Source organism: Copidosoma floridanum, unplaced genomic scaffold (genome assembly GCF_036245765.1).
Source record: "Copidosoma floridanum isolate Cflo_tuat_1 unplaced genomic scaffold, Cflo_Japanese_pri ptg000001l, whole genome shotgun sequence".
In the NCBI taxonomy this organism is placed as follows: Eukaryota; Metazoa; Arthropoda; class Insecta; order Hymenoptera; family Encyrtidae; genus Copidosoma; species Copidosoma floridanum.
In genome coordinates this window covers 3,057,162-3,073,423 of record NW_028321878.1, presented here as the reverse complement: position 1 = coordinate 3,073,423, position 16,262 = coordinate 3,057,162, and the positions used below count along the sequence as shown (strand labels likewise).

Here is a 16,262-nt window from a genome sequence, read left to right as displayed (position 1 = left end):
AACATCGAACAGTAAATTTATATTTTATTACGATGCTAAAGCCTGTTTATAAATTATGGTTGGACATTCCTTATCAGTTCTATTGTTAAGTACAAATATTGCAATCCGAATCCCTAGATATAGATCCCTATGTACAAGTTTAGCATTGGGTGTATTCCGCAAATGCTGCCAGCAGTTAAGTTACGTAGGTCGTGGTAACACCACATGGTCGGGCAGCGCTAGCGTCAACCTGTACTAACTGTCGGTGGGTTCCGCATGTCAACAAACTTTGATATTTTTTACTGTTTTCGCTCCCATGCCATCTGATATTTCGGAGTTTGTTGACATGCGGAACCCACCGACAGTTAGTACAGGTTGACGCTAGCGCCGCCCGACCATGCGGCGTTACCACGACCTACGTAACTTAACTGCTGGCAGCATTTGCGGAATACACCCATTATCGGCGTTATGCGCGATCTAGCGGTGTTTATTTTCTCGGTTGTTACTGGCGCTATGCCGCGGCGCTATTAGCGGCGAAAAGTCGAAGGTTGAAGGTAATGTGTGTTTTTGTGACAAAAATTTTGTCACGTTTTTTTATGTACTTGTATATATATGTATAACTCATTATAGCACTTGCCTTGCACAATTGTCAATTATCCTTGTCCTCTTGTACTTACTTACTTGTATTTTTGAGACTTACTTGTTTACTTAAAAGGTGCTGTTTCGTAAAAGGAGTCATATTAATTTCCTCTGATCACTAAAATTTAGAAGACACATCGTTTTACGGTGGTGAATTCCCTGGAACACGGAACTATTTAATTGTCGAACAAGAATTGGAAAATAAGAGGTTAGCTCACTGTTCCCTACATTTGCTTATATTTTTCTTAATTCTCTAAGCAGGTAGCTGTTGTTGTTGGTGTAACGTACAATTATGGATGTTTAATACAGCTCATCACGTATTTTTTGACTTCGTTGTAATTTAGAAAAATCAGGATGCTAGTTAACTAAAAAATATTTATTTTCAGGAATATTGATCCGACGAATTCAAACCAAAAAATCTCAAATATGCGTCAGATCTCAGGATGAACACAGTGTTATTAGCAAGTATTTGGGGCTACTACTAAATGAACAAAATGATGCGTTTGTCAAGAATATTTTCCCTGAAGCAATGGCAGCTGAAGAGGAGTCAGCCACTTCACACATCTAGTTCCCAGCAGATTGATATTTCTTTGAGCAACATTGATGAAGATAAGTCACAGACAGCTTTTGTGCTCGGGAGAGCCTTGTATCTGGATGCCCAGGCAACGACTCCAATGGATCCTAGAGTACTGGACAAAATGATGCCCTATCTGACTTCATACCAAGGAAATCCCCACTCTAGGACACACATGTATGGTTGGGAATCAGAGGCTGCCGTGGATCATGCTAGACAGCAGATTGCAGACTTGATTGGGGCAAATCCAAAGGAAATTGTTTTTACTTCTGGTGCTACAGAGTGTAATAATTTAGCTATCAAAGGTGTTTCTAAGTTTTACAAGGAGAAAAAAAATCACATTATCACAACACAGACTGAGCACAAATGCGTACTAGATTCTTGTAGATATTTACAAGGAGAGGGGTTCAAAGTTACTTATTTGCCAGTCTTGCCAAATGGTCTAATTGATCTAGAAGAGTTTGAAGCTGCAATTACCCCAGAAACTTCTCTAGTTTCGATAATGACGGTAAATAATGAAATCGGAGTAAGACAGCCAATAGAAGATATTGGTTTTATTTGTCGAAAAAAAAAAGTATTTCTTCATACTGATGCAGCTCAAGCTGTTGGCAAAATTCCTATGGATGTCAACAAAATGAATATCGACCTTATGTCTATTAGTGGCCATAAAATATACGGTCCAAAGGGTATAGGAGCTTTGTATGTTAGGAGAAGACCCAGAGTTCGATTAGAACCAGTGCAAAGTGGGGGTGGACAAGAAAGAGGATTGAGGAGGTAACGAAATTTACAGTTTACTTTATTTTTCTTCTATCTGGCTGTATGGTTATACTCAAAATCCTTTTTTTCATAGTGGCACTGTTCCGGCTCCCCTTGCAGTAGGTCTAGGAGCAGCTTGTGAAATCGCAAATCATGAAATGTCGTATGATCACGAGTACATCACGCAACTGAGTCAGCATCTTATCAATGGAATCATGGGACAATTAACGCATGTGATACGTAATGGGGATCCAGTTTCTTGGTATCCAGGATGTGTTAATTTATCGTTTGCTTATGTTGAGGGAGAGTCCCTGCTAATGGCTTTAAAAGATATTGCTCTGAGCAGTGGCTCGGCGTGTACAAGTGCTAGTTTAGAACCAAGTTACGTTCTGAGAGCAATTGGAGCATCTGAAGATTTAGCACACTCTAGTATAAGATTTGGGATTGGAAGATTTTCAACGCTGAAAGAAATCGATTACGTGATTGAAAATACTGTCAGACACGTGACGCGATTGCGAGAAATGAGTCCTCTGTGGGAGATGGTACAGGATGGCATCGATTTAAAGACGATTAAATGGACTCAGCACTAGGACAGCTAGGATATTATTGTCTTGTTCCATATTCCTGAAGGCTGTACCAATTTTCTACCAAATTTTCACATACATATATATATATATATATATATATATATACAGTTATAAAATATGTCATTTCACAAATGTAAATATTGTTATTCCCAACGTGCTTTGAAATTGTTTTTTGTAATACTTTCAAATTTTGTAGTATTTAATGAAAAATCACACTGTTATTTTTAAAAACAAAAATTTTATTTAAATTTTGTATGACAAAACACTCAATTTCATCAGTTTAACAAAGTTTGACCAAATAAACGATCCAAGTGGGTGAAATGAAAAATGAATAGTTTGATAAAATGATTAACGTATGAGCAGTGTACCTTACCAAAATACTTACGTAGCACCTCTAAAAAAAGGTAAGTACATTAATTATCTTCATGCACTGCAGCCTCAAGACCGAATGTGGTAGAAAATTTTTTGTTGATAGTACCTACACACTATACATAAATATACACGGTATACGATATAGATTACGCAGACGCACCAGACAGATTTGCGGGGCGAATCATCAAAAGTGCCCTGTGCTTGACAAATTTCTCGTAAACATGTGCCTGCATCTCAAGCGTCAGCGCTTGTTCGCTTCAACTTAAGACTTGAGAAACTGATCTGAAGACAAGACTGATAAATACGCACACAGAAGATTTTCTTACTTTAAGTATCATACCATATCTTACACGAGTGAGTGAATCTGCTCTCGCAACTTGCGACCGCGTTGGAAAGGAGCCAGGTGGTTTTGTTGTTACGAAAATGCCAGTAGTCAGACGTATTCCTGTCTAAAAGTACTTACGTGGTTAGTGTATGTGAGTCTCTCTCTTTCTACTTCATATTATATAAAACCCAAGTCGCGAAAGTTTCGTGCAAGAATTAACGCACGGCCCTTATTTCTTCTCTCTTTGTCCCTTTATTTTGTGTGCAATGGTCTTCAGACACTAATCACGTGTTGAGAGGATCACTGAAGCCTAAGAATAAAAAAAAGGTAGTGAATACTAAGTATTTTGTGAGCGACCGGTGAACTTTATTTGAACTTGTGTGTATCAAGATCAAATCAACTTATCCTAAGGGGGTCTTTTCCAAAAAAAATGGATGACCGAATAGACAAAGAACTGTGCAACATGTTACACAGAATTTGGAACATAGACAGTGGTTTGTTGTTTTACAGTATTGTTCATAAAATTTTGAGCCTGGATAATAAACAACAATTTTCATTAACTTGGTTTTTAGATGACTTTTATTTTGAAGATGATTGCATAGAGGAGAATATTGATGATATTGTTAAACCGTTCACAGACGATGGTGTTGCGATACGGAAAATATTTGTTGGCAACATAGCTCAGAGGGTAGGTTATTTTCAATACTTACTTTCAGTTTTTTTAATATCTTATGTATTTCCTTGCAGACTACTCACAAAGATCTTGAAAAGTTATTTTCCACTTATGGAGAATTGGACAGTTGTTTTGTGAAAAGGCAAAGTGGTAAAAGCAATTTTGCTTTTGTAACTTTCAGAAACAAAGATGATGCTTTGAAGTAAGTGGAGGATTAATTTATTCTATCCTTGATTTAACAGTAGAGTTGAATTAATTAATATATTTTTTTTTGTAGAGCGGCAAAAGATGGGTATCAAAAAAAAATTCATCTCCACAATAGGGATTTGAGAGTTATGCCAGCTGATTCGTGGCATCAGCCTGACAGTATTGAGTATCAATCGAAAAAGGGTCCAAAATTTACAGAAGATTTTGTATTTGAATTAAATGTTGATGCTGAAATTCATAAGCTAAACGATGATTGCTTGATTCATATATTTTCATACCTTCCCATTGTCGATCGAATTGTCGTAGAAAGAGGTATTTATTTGCTGTAAAAAACTTTACTAAACACTTAAAATACATTCAATAAAAATTCCACCAAGTGTCATGTAATGAAGATTACACTAAAACCTTGAAAGCTGGTATTTGTATAAATCTATTAAGTATACATTTTTTAATTTTTAGTTTGTCGGCGATGGAAAGTGCTCAGTAAACAGTCGTGGTCAACCTTTAAAAAGCTAGACTTGATGAATTCAACTTGGGGATTTGGCAAGCCGAAAACTCGAGGGGTCGAATTGGACAGAGTCAAATTCAACAATTTCGCCAGTGAAATAATCGACACACCGATTCTCCGTAAAGTTCTGCTTCGCTGCGGCCAGTTCCTCACACACATCGATATCAGCCTTAGCACGGATAGATTAAATGTCAGCACGCTAACAATAATTGGTAAGATGTGCCCCAATCTTCAGTACATCAGCACGCTCACTGTCACCCCCGCTGGTATAAAGGCTCTTACAGAGAGCTGCAAGGAAATTGAAACGTTGAGCTTGGGTCGTTGCTCCAATAGTTGCGACAATGATTTGTCTCAACTATTCCAAAAAAATAAAAAGCTGCGGTATCTGAGGATCATGCAGAATGCAATGACCGGCAAGTGTCTACTGAATCTGCCAGCGGATTCCATAGAGACGGTCATTTTGATCGAGTGCCGAAATATATCACCCTGTTACTTTGCCAATGTAGGATTTATTATTTTAATAATTATATATGCATCTTTTTTTTTTTCAGAATTATAATGGGGATTTTTTTGTGATATTTTTCTTTGATTTCAGGCTATTGAAAAACTTCACAACTTGCACACGTTAACAGTGACTAAATGCGTAACATTTAACGACCAGGCTGTGAAGGGGATTAGTTCCTGCTCGAGAAATTTAAAAGTTTTGAACTTCTGTGATTATTTTCCAATGATAAGAAAATCAGTCATGATAAACCTTGCTGATCTCATTAATTTGGAAACGCTAGAAGTTCCTACAAACGATTCAGTCCACGATGAATTTTTAATTGCCGTGGGAAAACAATGCAAACAATTGTCGACTGTCAACGTTAGCTGTACGTACGCTTCAAAGCATTATCTCAACATCGTTGAAGTATTTCGATGAATCATTTCACAAGGACACATGTACCTTTGTAATTTCAGCTTGCAACTTTGTAACGAATGAAGGTCTGGCAAGTATCACTTCGCTTCCAAATCTTCAACATTTATCCATAAATTACCTGGGCAAAGTGACAGATGAAGTTCTGACATTGATGCCAAACCTGCGTACAATGGAATGTCGAGGCTGTCCGAGAATAAAAAACACGGGCCTTTGTACACTCCTTGAGGAGTCGCACAATCTCGAGCTACTCGATTTTTCGGGCTGCAACCAGATATCAAATAAGCTCATCGAAGTGGCTATTGCTTCAACCAAGAGCCGTCCAAACAATATCCTTCTCAAAATGTATGTCGGTGGTACGACTGTTAATACGAAGGCAATGACAAAAGTCTCGCCGCTCCTTCAAGTGTTGAACGTTGATCTGTCCGAGGCGTATCTGCGGCCCGACTTTGAGCACGATGGATTTTTTTGGGATGATGATATTGATCAGGAAGACATTGATATTGAATACGACTCGCTCGACCAATTGTCCGACGATGCGGATTCTCTGATTCTTTTTGATTAAAATAAGCTTTTGTGATAATAATGTTGTATAAATGAAAATGGCTAATCTTTTGATATATTTATTACCTGTAGCGACGGTTATTATTACTCTTTAGTATTCATGTGCAGTGTGATAGTTTTAAGTAACCATTAATATATTTTGTTACGTTTTTGTTATTTTACACTGCAATTAACTTATTGTAGTAGTTTTAATATTAATTTTCTAAATGTATAGAAAGAAATTTTTAAATCAGAATATTATTACTTTCATATTATATAAATCAGCTGTTTATTAAATAGTATTCACTTTATTTACAAAAACTTTTTAATAATGAGAGCTTACAGTCAGATGATTTTTTGATTGAAAAAACTTTCACTTTATTTCTAAGCTCAAAATAATGCTTCTTACAAAAAAAAAAAAAATTAATAATAAAAGAAAATATTCACTGTTTGCCGCTGTTCAATTGATAGAAGCTTAAATAATTGTACATACAAACGTAATCCCATCGTGATAAAAATAATTACAATACAAAAGCCCTTACTTATTTTTGATATTACGTTCCATATCAATATCGTCGCAAAAAACGCAATATGTTATAACATTATAAATTTTTAAAGTTGCGCGCTCGTCTTAAGCGGTTATAGTTTTCATAGGCCTACTTTATAATTATGAAAATAGTAAAAAAATGTATAAATGCGAGCAACTTAATTTGCCAAAAGAACATACATTACGTACGTGTTGTAATAAGCGTTTTTTAAATATAAATATGACTAGTCTTTTTTCATGTTATTTTGTTAAATTTTGATACAAGCTGGCAAATGTACACAAAATAAATTCATAATAACTATATAGTTCAACCTGTTATCTTGTTTTACAGAATTTTCAAAAAACTAATGAAGGACATACAAATCATACTATTTTTTGTTAATTTCACATTTTTTTTAACACTATAAGCTACAAGTAAAGATATATATGTAACATTTACAAGATTTAAAAGTTTTGAAAATTTAGCTCTCTGTCTGCGAGGCTGAAGTTTACTTAAAGAAAAGTGTAATAAATTATCCACATCTCTTTTATTTTAATCTTCCAAATCAACAATATTTATTAGACTCAAATAACGAATTGAAGTTAACAGACATTCATCTTTTACATACTAATTCTATAAATATTTACTAGTCAGAATAAAAAACTGCCAATAAGAATAAAAAATAGAAATACTTTATTTAAAAAAAATTACATCTATAAAGTTTTTCTATTACATTAAAATAGTGAACGAAACCTTTAGAAAAAAAATTACATTACGCATTATGTATTATTTTGTTTTTCAAATACAAGCCAATTAAAACAGTAATGACAGTGTAAGAAATAACAGTAACAATAAGCATAGATACTTTTCTTTTAGTAAATTTTTCAAAAAACTTTATCACCATATACGTATGAAGTGCTGATCAGTATACAATTAAAACTGCATATACTACCAACAAATGCAAAACATAATTTTCGTGTTTGAGCTAGTGTCTAATAATGTATGACCACTTTTTTTATTTATAGTTATTTCAGCAATAGCTTTCACTAACATACTGTAGGAGTCAACTTGCAGCTTACTATTAGTTACATACTTTGATGGTTTTACACATATATGAACAATTATATGACACCAGATAATTCGTCATCATAAATACTTTTACATGGTGGAGTAGTTAAATCCTATAAGAGTCTTACTCTTTGCTAATTTGTAAGGTATAATAAGCTTACCATTATTAGAATTAGGATGCCTAGTTAAAATTTTTTTGGTTTTAACCATTTCTTTTTGTTTTTCTTTGCAACTGATACTGAATTTATGACAAAGTGATTTTTCTCAAGTAGATGTTTACTACACTGAAAATTGCACGAATTTATAAATAACAATACTATATAAGTTACAAACATCCATAGTTTTCAATGAATTCATAATTCAAGAAATTTGTAGATTCGCATGAGAAACCGATACAATTGGAAACTATTTTTTTTTACAATACGTATACATGTTTTGTACAAAAGAATGAAACGTAAGCCCATTGATTTACACAAAGACTTTCGAATCTTAATTGTCTTTTATAAATTTTTTCAATCTTTGTATATAGTTAAGTATATATGGCAGAAATTTATCGAACATGCTACACATTATAGATAGGTACAACTTTCCTAAATACAGTATTTATAAATAGTATATACGCACCCAAGTCATCAGTTCTGTCGTGCGCTTATAAAGTTATACATACTGGAACAAGAAACTTCAGCATTGTCGTAATTTAAGGGTACAATGTTCAAAGGAAAAACATTTTTAAATAGTGCTGTAAATTTTTTCAATTAATTTTTATCTCGAAGGTACGAAGCTTACACTATACAGCATTCAGGTACAAATTGCGTTTCAAATCAACACTCATTTTATCCGCTGTACATTTAATGTTGCTTTCGTTAAACTCTTTTGGTTTTCCATTATTCCTAATGTTGCATTAATTCATTGTTTTGCCATCTCATCCCATCATATTTCCAAGGAAGAAACTTTATTAATGGCTCATAATTAATCTTATAATAATCTAGCATGATTCATCTTACATACTTTAAAATAAAAATGTATAAATTGAATGCAGACGAAAATTTTTCTAAGTAATTAAACTCAGTGGCGAGCGAAACGAAAATATTCAAGTAGATGTTAGACGGTTTTTTTTTTTTTTTTTTTTTTTTTTTACAACACACGTGCATATATCATACATCAATTGTCTTATGTATTATCCAATAGGTAAAATATTTCGTAAGCTACTAGATATATGTACATATAAAACCGATAAGACATGTTTTTCACTTTTCACTTTGAATGCTAGTAGTGATATCATCACAAAATAGATGTATTCTAAGAAGCTTTGCAATTCGATTACAACCATTTAATGTTATTCTATAACTATCTATCTCATGGCTTATTCATTAAATAGATTTTTCTCAAATTCATACTTGAAAATGATAGCAAAAAGATCAAACGCCAAAATAAAAGGAATAAAAAAAATTTTTTAAATCGCCACTGGTGTACACACGTGAGAACTAAAGACGAAACGCAAATATGACTCAAGAGTACTGAACGTGAATGCAAGTGGTCAAGTATGTAAGAGTGACATTTATTCAGGATTGTACGTTCGCTAAGCGTGTTGGAGTTGTAGGCTGTATATCCATCGTTCGACACACCCACCCGGCAATATCGACGTTTTCTGATTCGGCCTTCTTGATCCATTCATGATTCTAATTATTTTTTAAAACAACATAGTTACTCTTTCACTTACAAATTCCAAAGTAATTAAGTCATTTTGTAGGAAGTATGAAAATTACAGGTTTTAGGGTACCAAATTATAAAATGTGTATTACCCATGACCAGGATGTGATAGTTTCTATACACATAATGAGAATAAAGAAACGCTTTCGGGCCAGGAATGATACAAAAACACGTAATAAACCATTGTGCTGTGAAAAAAGAAGATCCACGTACCATGAGTGTTTTGAGATCCGCTCTTTCGGCCGGATTCTTCTTCAAGCAACGATTGACAAAGTCCGTGAACGCGTTGCTGAAAATTCCGGGTGGCAGTGTTGGGGGTGGCTCGTTCACTATGTAATCGAGCAATTCAAATATCGCCATGGGTCTCGGACTGCCGGGATCTGGGCGGCAAAGAAAAAGCGATTTTAATGGTAGTAAGAAAAAAAAAATAAAAATAAAAAAAAATATTGAGCGCAAATAACTCACTGTGCGAGGGAGACTGAGTCGTAGGGGTGGAGGTGACGTTGGCAGCGGGAACTCCATCCAGAGCAGAGCCGGGATGTTTTCCAAATATCGCTGCTATCGTTTTGTCATTGGGCGGTGGTATCGGGTACATGCCAATGGCCATTTCGACGAGCGACAAGCCCAACGACCAAATGTCGCTCTGTACCGAGTAGTGTGTCCCCTGAAGTCTCTCCGGCTTAAAAAAAATTAATGTACACAAGTGTTATCAATTATTTACAGTATAGTTGTAACTCTAGTAAATCGTCGTCGTTAACTCACCGACATGTAACTCCTCGTGCCAACGAAGGAATTTGCCATCGAGTCGATCAGTTGGCCAGAGACCCCGAAATCGCAGATTTTTATTTCACCGGCACTATTAACGAGGATGTTACTTGGTTTGACATCGCGATGCATGATCGCGTGCTTATCTCTCAAGTAACTCAAGCCTTTCAAAACCTTAAAAAAAAAAAAAAAACACACACACAAAAACCATCAAACGTTTTCCGAAAAATTCAAATGTAGTTCGCTTAAAATACATGAAAAAAAAAAAAAATTCGTTCAAGTACACAAGAAAAATAACTTGGAAAAAAAAACCAAAGTTACCGCGAGGAAATACGCAAAAATTGTGTCACAGAAAGAGTTGTAAAACCATGTATGGATATGTATCGATTGATTTGTTACTCTTTTGTTTTTCTTTACAAAAAAAAAACCTACCTCGACCTACCTTTAACTACCTACACGTAACCCATGTGTACAAAAATAATCCCGCAAACACGTCCGAGTGACCGGTAATTACCCCGATAAAAGCAACAAGGCAATAGTGTAATTGGAAAAAAAAGTCATGGCCAAGGAAATTCTGAACAAAGTATCGGCCAAACTGGGCCGAAAGTCCTCGGTGGGTAACGTGCCGCAGCGCAGATACACGAATGAGGAACTGGAGATACTGCACGCGGAGCCCGAGACCCAGGATCACGTGATCCCGATCCAACGACTGTGCAACAAGCTAAACAGCCATCCAAGCCAGGGAATGAGCTCGGAGGCTGCGGCCCTCGTGCTCGCGGCCAACGGCCACAACGTCCTGACCCCACCCAAGATGACGCCCGAGTACGTCAAATTCTTCAGGTGCATGTTCACCGGGTTTGCCACCCTACTCTGGATATGCGCCTTATTTTGCCTCGTTTTGTACGCGTTTGGCCAAATAACTGGCCACGACGAGGATAACATCGAATACATGGCACTCATAATCACCGTCATCTGCCTGATATCCGGCGTATTCGCTTACAACCAGGAGAGCAAGAACACCAAGATCATGGAATCGTTCAAGAACATGGTACCGACTATGGCGACTGTCATTCGGGGCGGTGTCAGGCTGCAATTACCAGCCGAGGAGGTTGTCGTCGGCGACCTGGTGGAAATACGACTGGGCGACAAGATACCCGCCGACATAAGGATCATCGAGAGCAGGGGTCTCAGGGTCGAGAACTCGAGTATCACCGGTTCGTGATAGATCGGCGCCTATATATAAGCTGGTGCTCACTAGATTGCGGGGCGGGAACAACGACTGGGTATATAGTATATAGTATATAGTATATAGCTTATAAACGGTCCAAGTGTTACAGGAGAGAGCGAGCCAACGACGCGGACGGATCACCCGACCGATGCCAATCCCCTGGAATCGAAAAACGTAGCTTTTTTCTCGTCGTTTGCTGTCTCTGGCGAAGGCACGGGTATTGTGATAGCGACCGGCGACAACACGATGATCGGCCGGCTCGCCGGTCTGACGACCAACCTGTCCAAGTGCGAGCCACCGCTGACCAAGGAGATCAGGCACTTTGTCCACTTGATAGTGATTGTCGCGATGATATGCGGTGGGTGTTTCTTCGTGCTCGTTCTATCGGTGGACGGTAGCGTCATACTGGCGTTCAGTTACCTCTTGGGCATCGTGATATCCAACGTGCCCGAGGTCCTGCTGATCACCGTCACGACGAGTTTGACCCTGTCCGCAAAAAAAATGGCCGACAAAAATTGCCTGGTGAAGAACCTCGAGGCCGTCGAGACCCTCGGCTCGACCTCGACCATATGCTCGGACAAGACGGGCACTCTCACCCAGAACAAGATGACGGTGTCGAATCTTTGGTTCGGCAACGCCCGCCATCATTTCCCGCCCAATACCTTGCTGGGCGTAGAGAGGGATCTATTGCTCGAGAAGCCGGCTTTCAACATCTTCATCAAGGACGCGACCCTGTGCTTGAGGGCCGAATTCAGGGATGAGCCCGACCCTTCTCAGTTCGTTCTCATCGAGGAGCGACGAGTTATCGGCGACGCCTCGGAAACTGGTACGGGTATACATATAATAACGCGCATCGCTGATGAAATATATTACGCGAACAACGTGATTATTCTCAGGTATTTTGAAATTTTGCGAACACATACGGCCGACGAAGGCCTTTCGCGCGGCGTATCCGAAAGTCGCTGAAATTCCATTCAACTCGGCGACAAAGTATCAACTATCGATTCACAAGGACGTCAATGGCTTTATCGTGATAGTCAAGGGTGCACCCGAGGTGGTGATTGATTTTTGTACCACGATAATGGCTGCTGACGGCTCGACGCGCGACATAACACCCGAGGATTCGGAGGAGGTGAAGAAAGCTTGCACGGAGATGGGCTTTCTCGGCGAACGAGTGCTCGCCTACTGCGACTACGTGCTCCCAGGTGAGAACAATGCGTTTATTGTGATGAAATAATTATGCTTTGGGCGAAAAAATTCATAAAAGGAATAAGGTATGAATTTAAGAAATATACCATGTGATGACCGAGTACTCTTAATATTTTCAATGCAGTCGATCCTTACAACTCGGACTACGAGTTCAACACGAGCAGCCCGGAAAATTACAACTTTCCAATGCAAGATTATCGTTTCGTGGGCCTGGTAAGCCTGGTAGATCCGCCGAGGCCCTTCGTCTACGAGGCGGTGCACAAATGCCGTAGCGCGGGTATCAAAGTGATCATGGTGACGGGTGATCATCCAGTGACTGCGATAGCGATTGCCAAACTGGTGGGTATCATAAGCGAGGGTCACGAGACGCACTACGAAAAGAGCTTACCGCACGCCCGAGCTCACTCGATTAAATCCGGCTTGGAGGACGAAGCCGTCGTCATCACCGGCAATGAGCTTCGAAACATGAACGAGTTCGAGCTGGATTACACGATAAGGCATTACGAGGAAATAGTGTTTGCCAGAACTTCGCCCCAGCAAAAGCTCTTTATCGTCGAAAGCTTGCAAAGACTTGGGGAAATCGTTGCAGTAACGGGTGATTTTTTTGTTTCATAAATTTAAAAATAGTTTTTCAATTTTAACAGGACGTATGATTAACGCAAATGGTTGTATGGTGTTTTTTTTTTTAATGCAACAGGTGATGGGGTGAACGATTCTCCGGCTCTGCGGAAGGCGGACATTGGCGTAGCAATGGGCATAGCTGGCTCGGACGTGGCCAAAAACGCGGCCGACATGATACTGATGGATGACAATTTTGCCTCTATCGTCACCGGAATCGAGGAAGGCCGGTTGATATTTGACAATCTGAAAAAGTCAATCGCCTACACGTTGACCTCGAGTGTGCCCGAAATGCTGCCGATGCTCGCGAGCGTGATATTTTCCATTCCCTTGCCCTTTGTTCTTGAGCTCGTTTTGTGTGTCGACATTGGCACGGATCTTTTGCCCGCAATAGCACTGGCTTATGAAAAAGCTGAGTCTGATATAATGCACAGAACACCCAGGAATCCCCAGTACGATAAATTAGTGAATAAAAGACTGATTTCGATGACCTACGGGCAAATTGGCATGACGCAGGCGATGGCTGGCTTTTACACATATTATTGCATTCTCATGTTTCACGGTTTCTTGCCGCAGGATCTTTTTGGCTTGCGGGCAGCTTGGGAAAATCGAGCGATTGATGATCTCAAAGATTCTTATGGCCAGACTTGGGACTACCAAAGCCGAATGGATTTACTGAATGAGGCGAGAACTGGATACTTTTTATCCATTGTAATTACGCAAATGGTGGATTTAATAATGTGCAAAACAAGAAAAAACTCCATCATTCAACAGGGCATGAGCAACTGGTCCGTGAATTTTGCTTTCGTTTTCGAAGCGGCTATAACATGTGCCTTACTTTACATTCCCGGTACAGAAAAAATGTTCAAGACCATGCCTTTGGACTTATTTTGGTACTGGCCATGCCTACCACTGGCTCTTTTATTGTGGGTTTATGATGAATTTAGAAGATTATGGATAAGAACCAACCCAGGTTGTTTCCTCGAAAGAGAAACTTATTACTAGGAAAATAGTTGTACTTAAAGATTGTCAAAGAAATTTGCTAGACTCTTATTATATTAATTATAACATGTAATTACCGCAGAAGTAATGGTCCCTAAGATAGGCTCTGGTATCTTTCCAGCTTTTTTTAGTATAAGATCCAGTGATCCACCATCCATGTATTCCATACATATACTGATTTCTCCATCACTGAAATAAAAATCCATCTGGTGCATAAAAATATCGTTGAGGGTGTATGTATTGATTTAATTATTCAATTAACCAAAAGTTACCTATGAAAAGCACCATAGAAACCGACAATGTGGGCAAAGTTACACTCGTGAAGAACTTTTAGTTCTCTGATTATTTGTTTCTTAATAGCAGGTTTGACTTCTAAGTGAATTAACTGAAATGCGAAATGCATAGCGTTAATCATGAAAAGCATTTCTTCCAAACGAAACTGCTACAGATGGCAAAGCGCAAAAATAAGTATGTACCTTTCTTGCCATAATGAGTCCATATTTTTTATGCCTCACTTTCATGACAACACCACCATTTCCTGCACCCAATTCACCAAGTTTTTCAAAATCTTCATCACACAACTCGCCCACTTTTTCCTTTTCTCCTAAAAAGCTTGCCAGTCTTTTCCTTTGTTCCTCATCCATTTCCAATTCTTCGAACCTCTCTTGAATAGCGTCAATGCTTATTTTTCCCATGACTCCACTTAAAAAAAAATAAAGAAAAAAAACAAATTAATGTACACACAATGAATTAAAAGTGATCAGTTTTGAGAACAACTAGTAACTCCATCAGAAAGTTAGCAAAAGCAAATTGAAAGGAATTTGATGGATTAAGTTCTGAAGTCTTTTTAAAGCATTTCAACATGGCATTGATATTTAAATAGAATGAAAAAATAACAAATATTTGTATATTACGTGAAATCTCTCAAACAACACAACAATTACAAGGAGCTTCAGGCAGACCTTAGAACTGCAAAAGGTATTTTAAATATCTTGTTTAAGGTTAAATGGAACCCAGCATTTTCACAACAAAGAATAAATATTAAAAATTATAAGCAGGCAGGGTAGTGAAAAAAAAAAAAAAAAAAAAAAAAAAGCTACTAACTCTGGTATAACCGGTGGCTCCGAATAGGTAGGCAACGGCGGCACAGGTGGCGAGGGCGAGACTGGAGGTGCGGGCTCTATGGAGCCTGGTGGCAAGGTCAGGTTCAGCTTATTCAGCTTCGACATGGTAACAATGAAATCCGAGTACCAGGACGAGCAGTCAGACTCGGGGGGTGAAAGCAACACTGGGGGACAAAACACCACGGCAATGCTGCACGACCCTGCTGTCTCCTGGTTCAACCGAGAGAGCTGCTACCGCGGCATGCAGAGTGTCCTTTTGGTCTTTGACGATGACGATGATCGATGATCTCTCCGCTCACCACTTTCTATGTGGAGTCAAAGCAGAAATCAGTGACTCTTTTGGATCTTCCTCTCGTCTGTCCACAACTCCCAAGGTTTTACAAAAGACGACACACCACACGATCGATAATTTACCGAAAAAATATGCGCAAGCAAGAGACAGGGACACAGACCGCACCAGCTGAGCCGAGTGTCGACTCTCTCCAGGATCAGCCTTTTGGTTCGATCTGTGAGTACACCTTGCATAGTTGTATACCTATAGATACTAATCATGAGCTCATGTATCTCATCTTGATACGTTAAGTATGAGTCAGAGTTATCTTCCAGGTATCTATTAATCTATTTCAAAATTGTCACTTCAATACCTATGTATAGTAGAAATTTGGTAATATATTTTTAAGAGTCCCATTGGATTTAATCATTGGAATAATAATAATTAAAAATTAGCAGCTTTTAATGCGTAAAAAAGACGTGCAAACATTTTAAGCGCTCATAAAACAAAGAACTAATATAAAAGTACATTGCATGTATACTAGTCAAATAAAAACAGCTAGAACTTATATGTAAAAGAGCGAAAAAAAATAAGTAAAAAATCATTTGCACGCATAATTAATACAGCCATTTTCCAATACGTGATCTTCTTATGTGCTTCC

General features: G+C 38.1%; 4 protein-coding genes across 6 annotated transcripts; 3 read left to right on the top strand and 1 right to left on the bottom strand.

Moving 5' to 3' along the window:
- The first annotated feature begins 446 nt into the window (after positions 1-446).
- Positions 447-2,841, top strand: Nfs1 (Nfs1 cysteine desulfurase). Of its 2 annotated transcripts, XM_089596173.1 has the most exons (4): positions 447-533; positions 695-826; positions 1,005-1,966; positions 2,043-2,841. In XM_089596173.1, the coding sequence occupies exons 3-4, from the start codon at positions 1,104-1,106 to the stop codon at positions 2,536-2,538; spliced, it is 1,359 nt and encodes a 452-aa protein (XP_089452299.1). In that variant the 5' UTR covers positions 447-533; positions 695-826; positions 1,005-1,103; the 3' UTR covers positions 2,539-2,841. The 2 variants fall into 2 exon arrangements, with proteins under 2 accessions (XP_089452299.1, XP_014209866.2); XM_014354380.3 differs by lacking the exon at positions 447-533 and having other exon boundaries at positions 626-826.
- Positions 2,842-3,082: 241 nt separating this feature from the next.
- On the top strand, positions 3,083-6,927 carry LOC106640369 (putative RNA-binding protein EEED8.10). The gene is made up of 7 exons (XM_014354379.3): positions 3,083-3,726; positions 3,805-3,920; positions 3,980-4,107; positions 4,183-4,424; positions 4,572-5,122; positions 5,216-5,492; positions 5,581-6,927. Exons 1-7 carry the CDS (start codon positions 3,663-3,665, stop codon positions 6,099-6,101), a joined length of 1,899 nt encoding a protein of 632 aa, XP_014209865.2. The 5' UTR covers positions 3,083-3,662; the 3' UTR covers positions 6,102-6,927.
- Positions 6,928-8,783: 1,856 nt separating this feature from the next.
- Positions 8,784-15,835, bottom strand: Dsor1 (mitogen-activated protein kinase kinase 1). 2 transcript variants are annotated; one of them, XM_089591697.1, is made up of 8 exons: positions 15,303-15,835; positions 14,683-14,921; positions 14,479-14,591; positions 14,284-14,395; positions 10,147-10,323; positions 9,850-10,063; positions 9,598-9,764; positions 8,784-9,353 (listed from the first exon to the last, which is right to left on the bottom strand). In XM_089591697.1, the coding sequence occupies exons 1-8, from the start codon at positions 15,433-15,435 to the stop codon at positions 9,237-9,239; spliced, it is 1,272 nt and encodes a 423-aa protein (XP_089447823.1). In that variant the 5' UTR covers positions 15,436-15,835; the 3' UTR covers positions 8,784-9,236. The 2 variants fall into 2 exon arrangements, with proteins under 2 accessions (XP_089447823.1, XP_089447782.1); XM_089591656.1 differs by having other exon boundaries at positions 9,598-9,799; positions 9,846-10,063; positions 14,683-14,908; positions 15,311-15,835.
- Positions 10,709-14,209, top strand: LOC106640362 (sodium/potassium-transporting ATPase subunit alpha). The gene is made up of 5 exons (XM_014354366.2): positions 10,709-11,363; positions 11,487-12,203; positions 12,274-12,582; positions 12,711-13,181; positions 13,284-14,209. The coding sequence occupies exons 1-5, from the start codon at positions 10,709-10,711 to the stop codon at positions 14,207-14,209; spliced, it is 3,078 nt and encodes a 1,025-aa protein (XP_014209852.2).
- Positions 15,836-16,262: the final 427 nt, after the last annotated feature.

Bases quoted from the DNA above. Each gene is read 5' to 3' on its own strand.
- Dsor1 (XM_089591656.1), bottom strand. From the start codon at position 15,435: ATGTCGAAGCTGAATAAGCTGAACCTGACCTTGCCACCAGGCTCCATA. The intron at 14,396-14,478 runs GTAACTTTTGGT...TTTTTATTTCAG, and splicing joins TTCTATGGTGCTTTTCATAG to TGATGGAGAAATCAGTATAT. The intron at 9,800-9,845 runs GTTATTTGCGCT...TTTTTTTTTCTT, and splicing joins CAGTCTCCCTCGCACAGTGA to ACTACCATTAAAATCGCTTT.
- LOC106640362 (XM_014354366.2), top strand. From the start codon at position 10,709: ATGGCCAAGGAAATTCTGAACAAAGTATCGGCCAAACTGGGCCGAAAG. The intron at 12,204-12,273 runs GTACGGGTATAC...GATTATTCTCAG, and splicing joins CGGCGACGCCTCGGAAACTG to GTATTTTGAAATTTTGCGAA. The intron at 13,182-13,283 runs GTGATTTTTTTG...TTAATGCAACAG, and splicing joins GGAAATCGTTGCAGTAACGG to GTGATGGGGTGAACGATTCT.
- LOC106640369 (XM_014354379.3), top strand. From the start codon at position 3,663: ATGGATGACCGAATAGACAAAGAACTGTGCAACATGTTACACAGAATT. The intron at 4,425-4,571 runs GTATTTATTTGC...TTTAATTTTTAG, and splicing joins TCGAATTGTCGTAGAAAGAG to TTTGTCGGCGATGGAAAGTG. The intron at 5,123-5,215 runs GTAGGATTTATT...CTTTGATTTCAG, and splicing joins CACCCTGTTACTTTGCCAAT to GCTATTGAAAAACTTCACAA.
- Nfs1 (XM_089596173.1), top strand. From the start codon at position 1,104: ATGAACAAAATGATGCGTTTGTCAAGAATATTTTCCCTGAAGCAATGG. The intron at 1,967-2,042 runs GTAACGAAATTT...TTTTTTTCATAG, and splicing joins CAAGAAAGAGGATTGAGGAG to TGGCACTGTTCCGGCTCCCC.